Source organism: Argentina anserina, chromosome 6, assembly GCF_933775445.1.
Source record: "Argentina anserina chromosome 6, drPotAnse1.1, whole genome shotgun sequence".
In the NCBI taxonomy this organism is placed as follows: domain Eukaryota; kingdom Viridiplantae; phylum Streptophyta; class Magnoliopsida; order Rosales; family Rosaceae; genus Argentina; species Argentina anserina.
The window spans coordinates 8,083,415-8,100,252 of NC_065877.1; the positions used below are offsets into that span (position 1 = coordinate 8,083,415).

Here is a 16,838-nt window from a genome sequence, read left to right on the forward strand (position 1 = left end):
AGTGGTGGCGGTTTGGAAGAAGGGCATTTCGGTAAGTGCAGTGTAGTTTCTCTCGTTGGTTACATGTCGTGTCGCCATGTTTGAACGGGGCTGGAGTCGGACCTCGACACCTCGTGGAGCTGCTGCTCAAGTGTTCGTCTCGAAGAGAACATAAAATTAATACGGTCCAAAAAGATTGATGATAAATCATATAATAAAATGTATGAGAATCAACATAAAAATTGAACGCTCACGACAAGTTCGAGAACATAAAAGCCTACGACTGATAGTTAGCAGACTAAACTTAATGTCATCTCGATGCGACAACAATGGTATGAATCGAATTAGAAATCAAAAACTATGCAAATTACGAATTCTTTCATTTGAATTTTCTAGAACATCCTTTAGGCAAATGGGGCTTTCCAAAAGAAGACATAAGAGTAATCTCTCGCGGCTCCTCCGACAGATTGCTTGTACCATCACTACTGATCACACCATGCTCACACTCTGCTCGAGTATAAAAGAGCCGCAGCTTCTTGGCCTTCTAAAAATATATATCGTGTTACAATCATAAATTATTTAGAAAAATACTTGGATCAAATTGAGAAGAGAGTTTATACTCATGATATACTACTATGCTACTGTAGCATTGTGTTGACGAAAATCCCTTTGAATGCTTAAAAATGCCACTAGACTAAGATTGTGACATTTTAAAGTCGGAATAGTGAAATTCTGATAATTCTTTTAATCAGATTTATCGTTGTTGAATAATACACGAACTTGGAATATCATGTATCACAACTGTTTTGAATAAAAAGTTGTCATATTATTTAGCAAGGGAAGACATGCACGATACAATTAAATAAAATTTTGTCATATTATATAGCAGAGAAAGAAATGCACAATAGAATTTGAAAACTCAACTATCACATAGCTTAGACTCTAGACCAATTGCCAAAAAGAAGGGAATAATGAAATATATTCAGAAAGTGACATCGAAGGCTTAGAAAACTAGTATTCATACGATCCAATCATATCAGTTTCATTTTAGTTGTTTGTTTTGTTTGTCAATTTATAACTTTGATGTAGACACCAATAAACTACATAAATAAAAAAAGGCATTTTGTGACATTCTGATACACTTCTCTAGCTTTAATGAAGATAGAACGTCTGCCTAGTGCCTACATTCTTTTTTCTTTTTGAAAAATCCCTACACTGTATTATTCTAATGAACAATAGAGATTAGACTATTGGCATTTTGAAGCAGTTAATGGCCCTGAAAGTCCATTTTTTAATTCGCAAGCTCATTTTTCTTGATTCTATTTGCTATAGTAGCACATTTGTGACCTTCACATTTCGAACATTAGCACATGATAACAACCAAACAACTAATTTTTGTGCTGAAAAGAAAACTTGATCAGACTTCTCAATCACTATGAGATCCAAAGCAGGCTATATTTCTTGGTTGATGCATGCAGTTAATCTTGAATACCTTTTACATGTGAAGTGTTTTATAGTTACTGACGACCCGCCCCAAAATTTACCATAATATCAAGACAGGTTGTGCGGGAACCATTATTAAAGGAGATATACCAAATATTTTGACATAGTTTCCCCTAAAAGTAACTTACCTGCACAAAATAACACTCAATATCTCAAATCCAACCTCAACACCTGGAACCACCATGCTTCCCAAAATTTTCAAACTCCACAATCACATCCCATAAATACAATTCAAAAATACAACACATGGTAGTTTACAAAGTACGCAGTAATCGTTATTTAATATCATCGGACCCCTGGAGTTTGTAGCTTGTCTTAAACCGCAGCCGCCCAACTCACTATAAGACTACAAGGGTAATTAGTCAACCCGTAAAATATAATTCCCTCAATAGTTACTCGAACAATGAAAGTATCTTAACAATTTATGAGAATCTCATTCTCACGAAAATAATCAACAACACATCTCACACATATCGACTCGTCCCCGCTAGTCTAAAATAAATATCAATAATAGAAAATGAACTAGCCCCGCTGACCTCAGTAAAGTGATCATGCCATATCATATGTCATATACTATGCCCCCTCTCGGGCAACTCAGAAATATTCTCATACTCCTATTACTGGGCTTTCGTGATATTTTTGAATATCGCATCGCCTTCAAGGCGAAAAGAGATATTATAACAATCGGTCAATTCTCACACTCCTTTTACTGGGCTTTCATGATATTCTTAAATATCACATCGCCTCCTAGGCGGAAAGGGATATCATAATACTCTGCTAGCTCTCATCAACATGCTCCTCCTGGGCAAAATAAATGTGTACTCCTATACTCCTGAAACCGTCATGTTGAGCTAACGGAGAGAGTAACATGTTTTCGTGGTATTGCCGACATACCACATCGCCTCCTAGGCAGAAAGGGTTTGGGTGCACTACTCGGGGTAGCCACCGACACCGTAAGGTGGAATATATATATATATATATATATATATATATATATATATATATATATATATAGTGCTAGCATCATCACAGTCATCATCATCATCATCATAATCATAATCGTCATCATATCATACCATCACCATATGATCATCATCTGAAAGCCTCATATTCAACAATAAATATATATATTGCCTAAACCTCATTGATTCTAATGGAACAACCGAGTTGATAAGGTTTACATACACCTCGTTGATTCAAATCGAATAGCCGAGTTGACAGGGCTTGCTTATACCTCGTTGATTCCAATCGAATGTCTGAGTTGATATGGCTTAATGGAGAACAAATAAATAACCAATATACCGCTCCAATCAATTCATATCACAACCTACCACGAATATGCAATTATAACCCCAAAACCGATACAAGTATTCAACAGTCATATCTACCATCAATCGATACAAACACATAGCAACCAACATTAAACGAACCCACAATATATCAATCATTATTAACATAGGAAAATTAACCGATATTTAATCTAAATAATGGTGGTTGCACCCAAACCTTGGTCATGCTACCTACGTACCTTTTTTACAATGGATCAAGCCACTCGTAGTTCAACTCATTTAAATGACAAAAAATAATACCACATACGATTTCCAACATTCTATAACAAAATAGAATATATATATATATATATATATATATATATCTCGACATGTCTCACATGTCACAAAATAAGGGAATAAAATAAAAAAAATAAAAAAAATAATTAGAAATATATACTTTTATGATTTTCGGTAATTTCTTAATAAATCGTAAATTCCCATAAATCTAATTTATGAAAAAACTACCAAAATAAATTCACAATCTCTTAGAAATTTCATTTCCAAATAAATATTCATAAAACAAAATATAATTCAAACATAATAAATAACTCAATAGTCATGCATGCATATATTTAAAAATAAATGTCCACTCAGAGTATATTTACGCTTGTCAATGCTCTGAGCTCTCCTTAGGGCGCATATCCTCTCGGCACGATTGGTGGCCGAGAAGGGATTTTCGGCGAGGAGAAGATCGGTGAAACTGTGCACTTTTGGGGGATATTCTAGGCTTCACTGCTCCAAAATTGCAGCAAGATAGCGGGTGGCGCTGCCACCAATCGACATGAGACGCAATAATCTTTCAAACGGGACCGGTGTGCCAGTCTAGAGTGGCCGGATGGCGGAAATCTGGTGACCCAATTCGGCGAAAAATCACTGTTTTCGGGAGAATTTTCTGGGCTCGGTAAACAGTGCTCGACCTGAATTTCTGATTTTCTCCCCCTGTTTCTCTTTAATTTCCATATTTATACCATTTTCTAAAAATGCCCAAATACCTATTTGATTCGTAACTTTTTATACGAATTCCGATTTAGGCGTGCCACATGTCCACGAATTCGTAACAACGAGCCCTACAACTATCGTGAATGAAGTTTTCCCGAAAAACTTATGAATTGATAGGTCAAATTTTAGAGTCGATACACTTGATACAACTCTCAATATGGGAAAAGAGGCAAAAAGATTCGGGTCGTGACGGTTACTCCTATAATTAGGCATGATACATTGACAATTTGGATTGCTAGCCCTCAATGCCATATAGTCAGATACAAGAAATGCTAGTTCCATACATGCTATGAAGCATAAATGAGCAAAATAACATTGGGGCATCCGTGAGCCGTGACGTCATAATAAACCAAATACTACTTAACAACAATGTCAAGTTTCAATTAGATTCAGACACCAATGAAGAAAACTGTAACACAAATAATTAGATTCAAATAACAATCAAGAACAATGTACGTAGCATAGTAATCGAGGGAATTCACTGCCTCTTTTATCTCACCATAGCTTCTTTTACCAAAAGTCTATATGTTACCCTGATCACAATTTCGCATATGAACATATCTAGCGAATATGATCAATTTTCTGATTTACCTTATTTGTGAAATTGCGCAAACCAATGTTGACGGGATCTACTAGAGTGAGTCCACTCTTGCTCGGAAGTTGGAATCCATCATCCATTCCCCCTTCAAGTTTCTAGTTCAAAATGAGAAAAGACTTATTAAACCCTTATAAAGTCACAATTTTAAATAAATTATGTACGCGTATTTTATATAAAATTTAGTTCGACCATTTTATTAAACGTGTCATGTGGATTAATTTTGTATTAGCAGGTTAGCCCGTCATTGAATCGTTTATTAAATTGGTCATGGCAGGATGACCCCCCTGCCGAGTCGTTTATTATTCATGCGGGTTCAACCCGCTTTATTTTGTGCATATATCAAATCGTGTTATCGGGTCGTGTCAAAGTGTACGGTCACGTTTTGCATATGATCCACCTAAAAAAAACCCGGGCCTACCGACTGCCGTCATTCTCAGCCCACAACCCGGCCCAATTTCGCTACATCCAGATCCCGAAGAGAGGTCATTATCGTCAAAACCCCTCGAAATCTTAACATCCACGCCAGAAAAAACCTTTGCTTCCATCATCCCCCAATATCTTCACCTCTCCTCCGATCTCTCCCCCCCCCCCATTTCCCCTCCCTCATTGACCCCCGCGTCGATGAAGACAAAAATGACGAAAGTACCCCTCCTCCTCCTCGCCGTCCTCCTCTTCCTCGCCTCCCCCGCCGCGGCGGAGATCAAGTCCCTGACGATCTCCGCCGACACACGCCCCATGATCCTCTTCGAGAAATTCGGGTTCACACACACCGGGTGGGTCAACATCCGCGTCTCCTCCGTCTCGGTGACCTCCAAGGTCGCCGGCGACCCGGACCCGTCCCACCTAGGGTTCTTCCTCCTCTCGGAAGAGTCCCTCCTCCAGGTCCTCGTCGAGATCCAGCAGAACCCTCACCTCTGCGTCCTCGAGTCCCACTACATCTCCCGCCTCTTCGACTTCCAGCACCTCTCTCCGCCGCCCTCCTCCTCCTTCAACCAGTCCTACCCCGTCACCGCCCCTAACGAGTACTCCCTCTTCTTCGCCAACTGCGCGCCGGAGACCACCGTCACCATGGACGTCCGCACCGAGGTCTACAACCTCGACCCCGACGGCTCACGTGACTACCTCTCCGCCGGCCTCACTCACCTCCCCTCCCTCTTCTCCGTCTTCGCCGTCGCCTACCTCGCCTTCCTAGGGTTCTGGATCTACCTCTGCTACTCCCACCGCCTCTCCACTCACCGGATCCACATCCTCATGGCCGGCCTCCTCCTCATGAAGGCCTTGAATCTCATCTCCGCCGCCGAGGACAAGCACTACGTCAAGGTCACCGGCACCGCTCACGGCTGGGATGTGCTCTTCTACATCTTCCAGTTCCTCCGCGTCGTTCTTCTCTTCACCGTGATCGTGTTAGTCGGGACCGGCTGGTCGTTCCTGAAGCCGTTCCTGCAGGAGAAGGAGAAGAAGGTGTTGATGATTGTGATTCCTCTCCAGGTTTTGGCCAACCTGGCCTCGGTCGTGATCGGCGAGACCGGGCCGTTCATCAAGGACTGGGTGACCTGGAACCAGGTGTTCTTGCTGGTTGATATAATCTGCTGCTGCGCTATCATTTTCCCTATCGTGTGGTCGATTAGGTCTTTAAGGGAGACATCCAAGACCGACGGCAAGGCGGCCAGGAACTTGGCCAAGTTGACTCTGTTCAGGCAGTTCTACATTGTGGTTATCGGTTACTTGTACTTCACCAGGATCGTGGTCTTTGCGCTTAAGACCATAGCGGCTTATAAGTACCAGTGGGTGAGCAATGCAGCTGAGGAGACTGCCAGTCTCGCGTTTTACATGGTTATGTTCTATATGTTCAGGCCGGTGGAGAGGAATGAGTACTTCATTCTGGATGAGGAGGAAGAAGAGGCTGCGGAGATGGCTTTGAGGGATGAGGAGTTTGAGCTTTGAATTGGAAATGCAATTTGTGCTGCTTCCCCCTCTGTTTTGAGTTCCGCTTATCGGATTATACGGATAGAGCTGCTGGGTCAGGTCTGCTACTCTACTGTTGCTTCTTCTGTTTACCTTTCAAACTGTATTGATATTTTTCAAGTGACTTGTTATAAGAGGTTTGATGCTTTCAGATACCATGTCTAGTTTATATTTGGTAGGATTTTCATCATTAAATACCGCTATTGAATTTCAATTCATAATTCTGAGAATGATTTGTCATGACTATGTTATGTGATTTAAATTCTGATTGTAGCGCTTATCGTTCACTCAATGTGATGTGTAACAGTGTATGGTTGTAGTTTATGTCATTCGTATAGCTTTGCTAATTAAAAAAAATTCATAATGCTGATGGTTTCACACAATAAGTACAAGGTGTGATAATTTCATTATCGACAATAATATTTTGATTACAAGGTTATTAATTTCATTCATACAATTGCAAGATGTAATTTTGTTTTTTTAATGGTATTGATAATCTTAATCTCCTCTGTGATTTTATTACTTACAATACAGTTTACAGGCTTGTATTGTTTTTCAGCCTGAACAGGCTTTCATTTCTTATATAGTCTATTAGCAACCCTGTTTTCCTTACCTGATTTAGGAAATCTAATAAAAGAGTATTTAAGACTGTTAATAATCATACCTACTTGAAGACACAAGATAAGATCATAAGGCGCTAAGAAGTTAAGTAGAGAGTATTAGAGACCAGTAATGCTAGGCTCTTTTGGAACTAGCAGACACACAAACTAAGATCGTAAGGCACTAGGAAGTTAATGAAAGGAAAGTTGAAACTTTAGTAACATCTTCAGTGGGAAATAACCAGAGGCAAAAGATAAGGTCAGAAGGTTACTTCTACTGATCAAGGAAGTAGCAACTTCTGTTGATATCTCTTAGATTTTTCTGAAGCTCAGCCAGAGCTAATCTGGAAAAAAAAGCATGCCATTTCAAAGAAGATAACTTGGTCAACTGGTCATTTTTAGGAAAGTTTCTATTTTCTTTGGAGACCTCTGAGTCTTTATTTCACTTTGTACTCTGTTCAGAATTTCAGATTGTGTAGATTAACAGATCGTACTATGATCTGAGTGTAGAGGTTCTGCTCTTTGGGGCCGCTGTCTCCAATGGCCTCTTCCCACATGGATCATTTTTATAAAAATTTATTTGTTACAAAGTTTTTTTTTTCTTATCTTGTTTCAGAAAGGTTGATAGGCGTGTACATGCTTTCGTTCTGTTTCTATGCATCATCTTATTATTTGTCCTCTCGGAGGAATGTCTAATTGTTCCTAGTCATTAGCACAGATGATAGGGAAATATAGTTTTTTGTTTAAGCTCCTAGTTTGTACCCTCCATACCTCAATTTCAAAACTTGATGCTTTGGCATTATGTTCTCTGCTGGTACTTGAAATTTTTTGTTGAATGCATCTGAAGAGTTTTTATGCTGACTGAGAACTGTGTACTAAGTGGTTGATTTACATTGTTTGATGCGATAGAAATAGTTGCATGCGATAGAGATCCCAATTCTGTGTCTGGTTGAGCAAACCATGCCCAATTCTGTGTCTGGTTGAGCAAACCATGCATTTGAAATGATTAGCTGGAATTAATAGATGGATCACTTACTGTGGATTTTTTTTTCTTTTGGTTATTGGTTGTAATCATAAGTTGTTGGCTACAAGGTAATGAATTTACAGGCTGGTGGAGACTTCCCGAATGGCAAGAGTTCTAAAAAGCCTCAAGGGTCATTAAGTACTGTATAACACTATCAGAAACATACTCTTCATAAGAGCGAGTTAAGCAGCTGGTGCATTAATAAGGCACATTCCGTAAGGGCTTTGTATTGAGCCATGGCATGAATATAACTACGGTTGTGCTCTGCGTCATAATTGGCAAGTGCCTCCTAAAATTCAAGCAGAGATTTTGATTCTCATTCATTTTTGTGTATATCTGTGGTTACTTGTTCCGTTCAATAGGATGAGCAATGCAAGCAAACAACTCGTCCACAACCCGTCTGGGCGTGCGATATGTATGAAAGTAGGCTACAAAGTGCAAGATCCTTTTCAGAGCAATGGCTACTGCAATGGTTATTCTAGGAGGCTAAGACAAATTTTAAGCAATCACTGCTCAGAGTGTTGTAGGAAGTAAAACGCAGTCCTTGACAGCAACACTGCATATTCGTGAGAAAATGTAGTGAACCTTCTTCTGTCGCCTGTCGAATTTCCGACTTGCGTCAAGAGAGCGTAGTAAGAGCAACCAAACACCTAAAAACTATTCGTATTTGTTACTGGCAGTCAATTTGTGTCACTTTACTGCAAAAGAACGTAGAACAAGAACAATACTCGCCTTGTGGATCAAACAAAACATAAAACTGTTGAGATCTGGAGTCATATTGGTAGGTTTTTTATGAAGCTTCAATAAGGTTGGGCTTCCGAATCGTTGAACATAAACTAGAAGTGTCCTTGTTTTCTTGAGGGCCAGGGTTCTGAAAGGTTGCAAAAGGAAAAACAAGGCCCCAAGGGTGGCCTTAAGACACTGTACAGAAATGAAAGAACTCAAAGAAGGTGCATGTTTTTCCAGAGGGTCAGGGTTCTTTCTTTAAGGAAGAAGAAGGCCCCAACTGTGGCTTTAGTAGATATCCGAATAAACCTCTAGCTTTTGCTAATGATTACAAGTTTCAGATGATACTGATGAGCCCCATTGGATCAATCAGGTTTTAGCAGCAGGCGTATTCATTAACTTCTGGGAGACTTAGAGTGCAAGCCTGCACCGGCAAAAGACGATGCGTTTGGTGGCTATTATCATTACATATTTCTTTGCCCCAGGGCCCGGAGTTGCAACTCTTAGCTATCATATGAAACAAGTTTGGTCGAGATAAACCCTATTTGGTTACATTTCCGAAACCGTTCTTACAGAGTTTGACACGCTATGTTACTAGATTGTCGATTATTCACGTACACTAAGAAAAATGATACATCATGTGCAAATTTGTTGTAGTTAATGTGTGGCTCTTCCGAGTTTTTCAAACGCAAAATTCCAAAATTTGCAGTAGGCGGATGAGAATGAGAACAATCGTAAATCCAAAATCAAACCAATTATTTCATTCTCCTAGTCCACTGTTCATTTTAGTAACCTTGTTTTTTTATCTATCTTGTAGTTGGCGTCTAATCTTTGGAGCTTTCACCCGTAACCAAAGTCTTTTCCCTTCGACAACAGAACAACTATTCTACTATTTTTGACCAAAAGTGCTAGCAGTCCCTTTCATACCTTCTTCCCTCCTAATTCGGATCCAAAGCGAGAATTAGCAAATCCTTTCTGCCTAAAGCTTCTGTGTTAATGCATAGTTTTCACGCTGCAACTATTGAGCAACGAGCAATTTTATCTGGAATTTTCTGCAAATGAGCATGACCCCCTCTAGAACTAGTCTTACTCTGCTATGGAAATGAAGGTTTGACATTATGTGCTGAGTGCTGACTACACTTTCAAAACCCGTGCAGTTTAGCTATTGTTCACCGAAATTCATCAACCCTGCTAGCTAAGCTTTCATTAGTCAACTACAAATTAGTTGAGCTATCTACATATGCTAAAACTAGTTTATATTATTAGTCTCTTTATCACGAACTAAACTATATATTCAGATGAGCTGTAAAAGTCCAAATAACCAAATTACTGTTCTTTTGGTATGTGGGGGTTTTTTTTTCTGCATCTACAAAGCATAGAAACAAAGGAAAGTAAAGAAAGAGTTGTGAACATTTAAGTACAGAAATATTGCAGAACGTAATTTGACGTAAATTAGAGAAATTTTAAGCACAAAGTCATAAACCAACCATCATCTCAGGCTTATAATACAAAATCACCAAAATATAAAGAAAAAATAATCTAGTCTAGGACTTAATCTTGATCATGATTCACAACATCTACACTAGCAGAGCAAGACAAAAGCCTCTGAAAGATTCTAAACAGAGCAGCAGTTGAAAACTCCTTCACTTTCCTCAGAACCAAACACTTACTCTTCTTACTCTTCTTACCCTTCTTCTTCTTCGTCCTCTTCCTCTCATCGTTGTTGTTGGTTACCATTTTCTCCTTGACTCTCCCAAAGCACTTCTGTGTCTTCTCCGGCACAGTCTCTTTCCTCGTGAACGTGTAACTCCTCAGGTACATTTGCCTGCATGATATGCTGTCCACCACTCTAGGGTGTTGGTGGTGCCAATGCGGCACCCCGGCCGCATTGGATCGCCGCCCCTTGGAGCTCACAGACCGCACGAACTCCGCGTCCGCCTCAGGCCACTTGTACAGGTTGACGTAGGTGGCCCGGACCGGCACGCGGGGATCGCGGGCGTCACTGACACAGTTTGATATGCAAACTGAGGACATTTTCTGTGTTTTTCAGTGAAGGCTGAGAGAGACAGAGAGTAGTTGTGTGAGAGAAGATTTAGGGTGGTGTTATAAATTGGGGAGATGATGAGTTGGACCAACAGAAGAGGGAAATAAAGTACAATAAGACTTAGATTGCAAGAAAAGATAGAAGAGGTAAGAGAGAAAGAGGAGAGGGCCAGATGGGCTGTGTGTGTATGATTTTGGGGTTGGATGAATTGTTTTAATTTGTAGAGGGGAATTAGGCTTGTTATTATGAGAGTGGTGTATGGAATGATTTGGCATAATTGGTAATGACTAGTTCTTTGGATTGGTGGCAAACTGGCATTGGTGTGTCATTGTGAATGGTGTGTGGTGTTGGAAATGAGAGGTAGATAGCCTAAAGGAAACCTCTACTTGTTGACACTTGGACTAATGATGGGCTTAGATGTTTATCTAGAAAACCCTAATCTCTATCAGCCACCAACTTCTTTTTTATACATTTTGCTGATATTCTATCAAGAATTCAACCTATACATGCATGCAACACTACCAAAAGAAAACTGAATGAGAACCCCGTTGGATGAATTGAGCCTTTGTGTTAAGACTTAGGAGATCATGAGTAAGAGTTTTGAAGGAGGATGGTGAGCATTTCGTTCCTAGAACTCTTTTTTTTTGTCAAGGTTCCTAGAACTCTGGAAGCAATAATATACACGAGAGACTCGTCATATTAAGCTGCTTGTCATAAGAAGCCTCTACCAAAGTAGCAAACAACAATTAGATTCCAACAAGTAGCCACACTTATGAATTAAACATCAAATTGATGAGAAACTCATCAAAATAGTTATTAAGAAACTCTTCTCATCCCAGATCAGACCTTGCATCTGATTTCTCAAAAGCCCACATCCAAAAGAAGTATGAAAAAGGCATGCAAAAACGTTCTTGACCGACTAATTGAGGCCAATAATAAGCCGATCGATGCCTGTATAGTGTATACTCATCAAAGCTAATAGAGCCAATGCCCAATAGTTCTACAGTACGAGCTCAAATAGCCTTGTAAGGCCCAGATTTATACCCGGGATGTATCCAAGTCAAACCCATGATTTCATTCCTTAAATATGTGAATCACCAGACACCAGTAATGTCATGCCTGCAAAAATGAGACTCATACATATTCTTCTTAAATCAATTATCAATGTATGTATCTGAATTCAAATGCAGCAGAAGCATACGTACTACTGATTAGAGACAGCAAGATATGGCAAAGGTCAAATCCAAATCGTTGATCTGACTCGATGCCATGGTGGGACACGAGTGTGGGGAAGAACATGCAAAACTGCCGCCAGAAAGGGTTTCCAATGTCCACCGTACCAACAGTCCGAGGCTCCGAAGCCAAGTCTACATGGCTCTCGGCCTCTTCGTCGAATTCTTTTGCTAGACTAGAGGCTCTGGTTTACTGGTTTGACTAACCCATTACCATGAAAAGGAGACTCACTGTTCTTACTGGCCCTCCATTTCTGAGCTCGATTCATGGTGCTTCGTCCACTAGCAAGCACTAGTCAACTGAACCAGATTCCATCTCATTCAACACCAAATCTATCATACAATTGTGTCTCATGTCTTGTACTCTGATCCGAGAATATTTACCCCTTTAGGATAATTGCGACTCTACCCCTTTACGAGCTCTCAATACCATCACCTATACATCATTTGGTCTAATAGTACAGTTCTCTGGTCAACTGTTAAGTTCTTATAATTGTTGGTAATTTTGTACGGCAAAGTAATCAATTTAAACATATATGTAAACACACTTTATATAGCTAGACAAGCTCTATATTAGTGAAAATTAGAAACTAATAAACCAATTTATGGTTATATTTGTCCAATCTAGTGTACTGAGTATTTATACCTTAAAATAAGGTGGATGAACTCTAATTACTATCTACAAATTCTTTGACTTGCGAAGTTTCAAATGTATATATGAATCCTTTCAATTGACTGAGAGTACATGCTTACGTGTATCAATAACATTCGTTGATGTATTAAATATGGTTCAAATGAATAAATTGCAAACCTAATACTTAATTTGATAAATACTTTGCTAACAAATACCCAAAAATTATTAAATCACCATTCAAGAGAAGACTATCAACATTTCAAGAGTAACAAGCAAGCACCACCCTCTTATAACAATATCAAGATGGTTGGATGGGTCTTCATTTCCTTGCTAAAAAAGAAAAAGAAAATAGAGATGGGTCTTCGTTGACTTTTATATTCAGTTTCAACAAATTTCAAGCCACCACCAACACCTCCACATCCAACAACCCTTCGCGCAGTCGCGCTCTTCTTCTTTCCAAGTTCCAAGTCCTAGCTATACCATATATCCTCACCTTCCTCAGTTCAAATCATTTCTAAACTGAACTTGTTTATTTTAAGGCCATTCTAATTGACTCTCCCCTCATTCATGCATATAAAAACAGAAACCCTAATTAAATGTGTCATATGTTCCACCCAACACTGATTTCTTGGGTCTCATATATATTAACCCTTAAATTATATGCTTGGAACTGTGGAAATATATATTTCCATCTCCAAAACAACAACCGACAGCGACACCAGAATATCTCTATTATTCTATCTCAAATGGTTTAGCTGTGTTCCTACTCATCCCAAATTAGCCAAGTTTATATTTGCTTCCTGGTTACTTCCATTTCTCGATCGCATTTCAAGTTTCTACTTAGAGATTAAACAAAGAAAGGGAAACCGGTACAAGGGAAGGTACCTTCTCATATCGAGCCCTGAATAGTGATATGAAATGATATTATATATTAGGGTTTGCATGGATCCAATCAGTGATCGGTAATTAAACGTGTAATTAGACATAATCTGTGTACACGTACGATTAGTGTTTATAGCGAAGAGAATCACGTTTTGAATAGTATGGAAGAACGAACATGTGAAGAAGGGCGTGGAGTACCTATCCTGCCAAATCTGTCTTGCATATAATTATATATAGCTGTTCTGTGATGGATCTTGTATTCAAATTGGATCTCATCATCGATCGAAACCAAGAAAGACATGAACAGCTATGAAAGTTGGGAAGCCAGCTTGTCGGAGATTCACGAGTGCTTGATCTAGCTAATTTGTACTTCAAGTGTGTACAAATTGCTTTATACTCTAGCTGTGTCTATTCTGCGTGTATGAATAAGAAATCAGGAACGAAGATACGTACATGCTTAGAGTTTTCATCATAATACTGTGATGATATCGATCTTTATAATCAAAATGACGTACAGCCAGTTCTAAACTCTTCAACTAATTAACACTGGCACTATATATATGTGTCAAAAGTTCATTTTTCACGCACAAATAAATTGATACCATGACATATTCACAAATTTACTGATGAATTGCGCTTCTATTTGCCAGTAAATATTGTAACATAACTTCAACACGCATCATGCATGGACACATGGTTGTATCAACAATTAATCAAACGAAGTGTGAAAGGAATCAACCATAAATATTCCACAATGGAGATATAAGATTACATGTGAAACAAAAACTATAAAAATGTTCATACCAGTCATGGCTTTCTCTCTTTTTGCTAGATCATGAATTAGGATAATGTACATGACTCGATCATCAATATATATTTCGACAGAGAACTAAAGCATGACTCATCCTTAATCCTAAACTATGAAGTTGGCCGCGGAGCTAAATGGCACATGCCCCTTTGCCCCGGCAATAAAACAATAGCAGGCGTTTTGGTCCCTTCCCTTTAAACCACGACACGTAATGCACTGGTGAAACACTCATCACCCTTCAACTAACACCACCCTCAAATCGGAAACTCATATTCAACCTAACACATAAAATTTAAAGCTCTCTTTTCTTCTTCCACTCCACTTTGGTGATCTTCCTGGAAGTTTCTAGTTCAAAGTCCCATGATCCCTTTCGATTAAGTTTTCCAATTCATCGTTACTTTATAACTATAAAAGGAAAAATCTGCTGCCATTGCGATCAAGGTGTCAAGGTCTTGAAGTTAGTCACGATCATGACCAATGACTTGGAAATAAAGCTAGTTTGCGTGACCGATTCCTTCCCCATTATTATCAACATTATTGAACATTTTAACATACTTTTGTTTGAAGAAGAAAATTCCAAGTCTGAGGGTGAGAAGTTTACTTGTTGCAAAAGGTATGCTTTTTAAGAGTCGAGAATGATATTCATACAAGCATTATACCTAATTTTGAATGTATACATTTGGAGTGACACCTTTTTGAAATATTTACGTAAACATATGAGTTTGGGATGTATATATAGGCGCCGAGTGACATCGATTGATACCTACATCTACATGGTTTGCAAATGATTGCAGAGTATTACTTACAAGTGATGGTTTCTACTTGAAGCGTTCCTAATTTAGGTAATTATTAAATGAGTACATATATATAGATCTTTCTTTTAAATTTAAATAGTTAACGCTATGACCTCTATTTGTGAAGTCATTTAGTACTATTTCACGTCTGATTTTTTAACAATAGTAGTGATCAGCGGCACTGTGGTTGAATTATTTGAAACTCGCGTGATATGATAATACCAAATAATTTTGCTATTACCATATAGAGGGGAGTACCAAAGGGCTTATAAGGCTACCCTCCAACTTGCATTAATGAAACTATCGAATATAAGGAAGGGACATGAAGCCTAAACCCTTAATTATAAAGACCTGAAATAATATCAGAAGTCTAATGACGACTCCACTTGCTTGTAAACAACGGTGACATAGGTAAGAGCACAGTAGATATGTACCGTTTAAAATGATGAAACATCGCTTACATATCCTAATGTAAAATAAAAAGCTCCCCAACCATGTTGTCGCCGGAATAACCTGACGACACTTAGTCTCATTTTACCGATAGGAGGAAGCGCCCATTTAACAAATAAGTAACATTTACCTAGAGCAAAAAAGGCACACAAGGTGCACATATCGGCACAAGGCCCATTTTGCCCTACCATAAAGCGATATGGTATTATTCGCGACAGAAATACGTATCCTAGAAAAACTAAATAAGCTTTAAGTAAAATAAAATAAATAAAATTGATGGCCAAAGCCCAAACCTAGGCACAAATCCAGGCCCATGCCTTATTTCCCGCATGCCCAACCCAACCTAGAAAATCGCATAGAGGATGATGCACCCTTCCATCTTATCGAATCACTCCTCCTTAGTCTTGAACTCAACCTCTCAGACCAAGTCTGGCAAACCCGAGATGTAGATCTCTGAGCACTCAGCGATGACACCTCATCGCTAGCGCCCTCCACCGATCGTCAACATCGCGCTCTCATTGCAAATCGCCTGCAAGGCCAACCTCGGTCCTTATGAGAAGAAAGCAATCCCCACCCACCCTCCACCTTCTCATGCTGCACGACGATGAGACACTCCACTAAAACCCGGAAAAAAGCAACGTTACCCTCTTCCTGTCGGCAACACAGTTGGACCCACCATCATGGGATTCGAGATCTCATTCGCCCGTTTGACGACGCTACCACAAGAGTGTGTCGTCGGACCGGGCATACACTCCTATGAAGAAGACGGCGGCGCCCCCTAGGTTTTTCCCAAGAGAGAGTTTTCCCAAATAATTAGGGAGTACTTTTCTTAAATATTAAGATAAATCACTTTATTTCTTTTCTCAAATAAATGAGACAAAAGTCTCCGGAAATGTAAAACAAAAAGGCTAATTTGTGTACAACAGCAGTAAAAAACGACACGCACGATCAGACGGTCAACATGATAATGATCCACCGACTGGACGCCCCTGATGCACCGTACAGAAAGCGACAACTGAGAATGATCCAGAGGATCCAAAGAGGACCAAAACAGTAATTCAATATAATTTTCCTCCACCCCGCTCGCGCGAATAGGATACCCAGCCAATAAAAACCAAGCAGAACACAACACCACCAATCAATTCTCGCCAACTCACCCCTCCTCCGTCACACTCCACCTACTTGAAACCTTAATCCTCATCATTTATATTTTAACCACTCAACGCAGCTTATCCGAAAATCAACTAATCTCAAACTTAATAACTTAATC

The 16,838-nt window shown here is 39.4% G+C and overlaps 2 protein-coding genes across 2 annotated transcripts; one reads left to right on the forward strand and one right to left on the reverse strand.

The window, feature by feature from the left end:
• The first annotated feature begins 5,002 nt into the window (after positions 1–5,002).
• Positions 5,003–6,697, forward strand: LOC126798381 (protein CANDIDATE G-PROTEIN COUPLED RECEPTOR 7-like). Its single transcript, XM_050525331.1, has one exon. The coding sequence runs from the start codon at positions 5,032–5,034 to the stop codon at positions 6,352–6,354; it is 1,323 nt and encodes a 440-aa protein (XP_050381288.1). The 5' UTR covers positions 5,003–5,031; the 3' UTR covers positions 6,355–6,697.
• A 3,455-nt stretch (positions 6,698–10,152) lies between these two features.
• LOC126799879 (uncharacterized) lies at positions 10,153–10,926 on the reverse strand. The gene has a single exon (XM_050527143.1). The coding sequence runs from the start codon at positions 10,756–10,758 to the stop codon at positions 10,276–10,278; it is 483 nt and encodes a 160-aa protein (XP_050383100.1). The 5' UTR covers positions 10,759–10,926; the 3' UTR covers positions 10,153–10,275.
• Between the last annotated feature and the right edge of the window lie 5,912 nt (positions 10,927–16,838).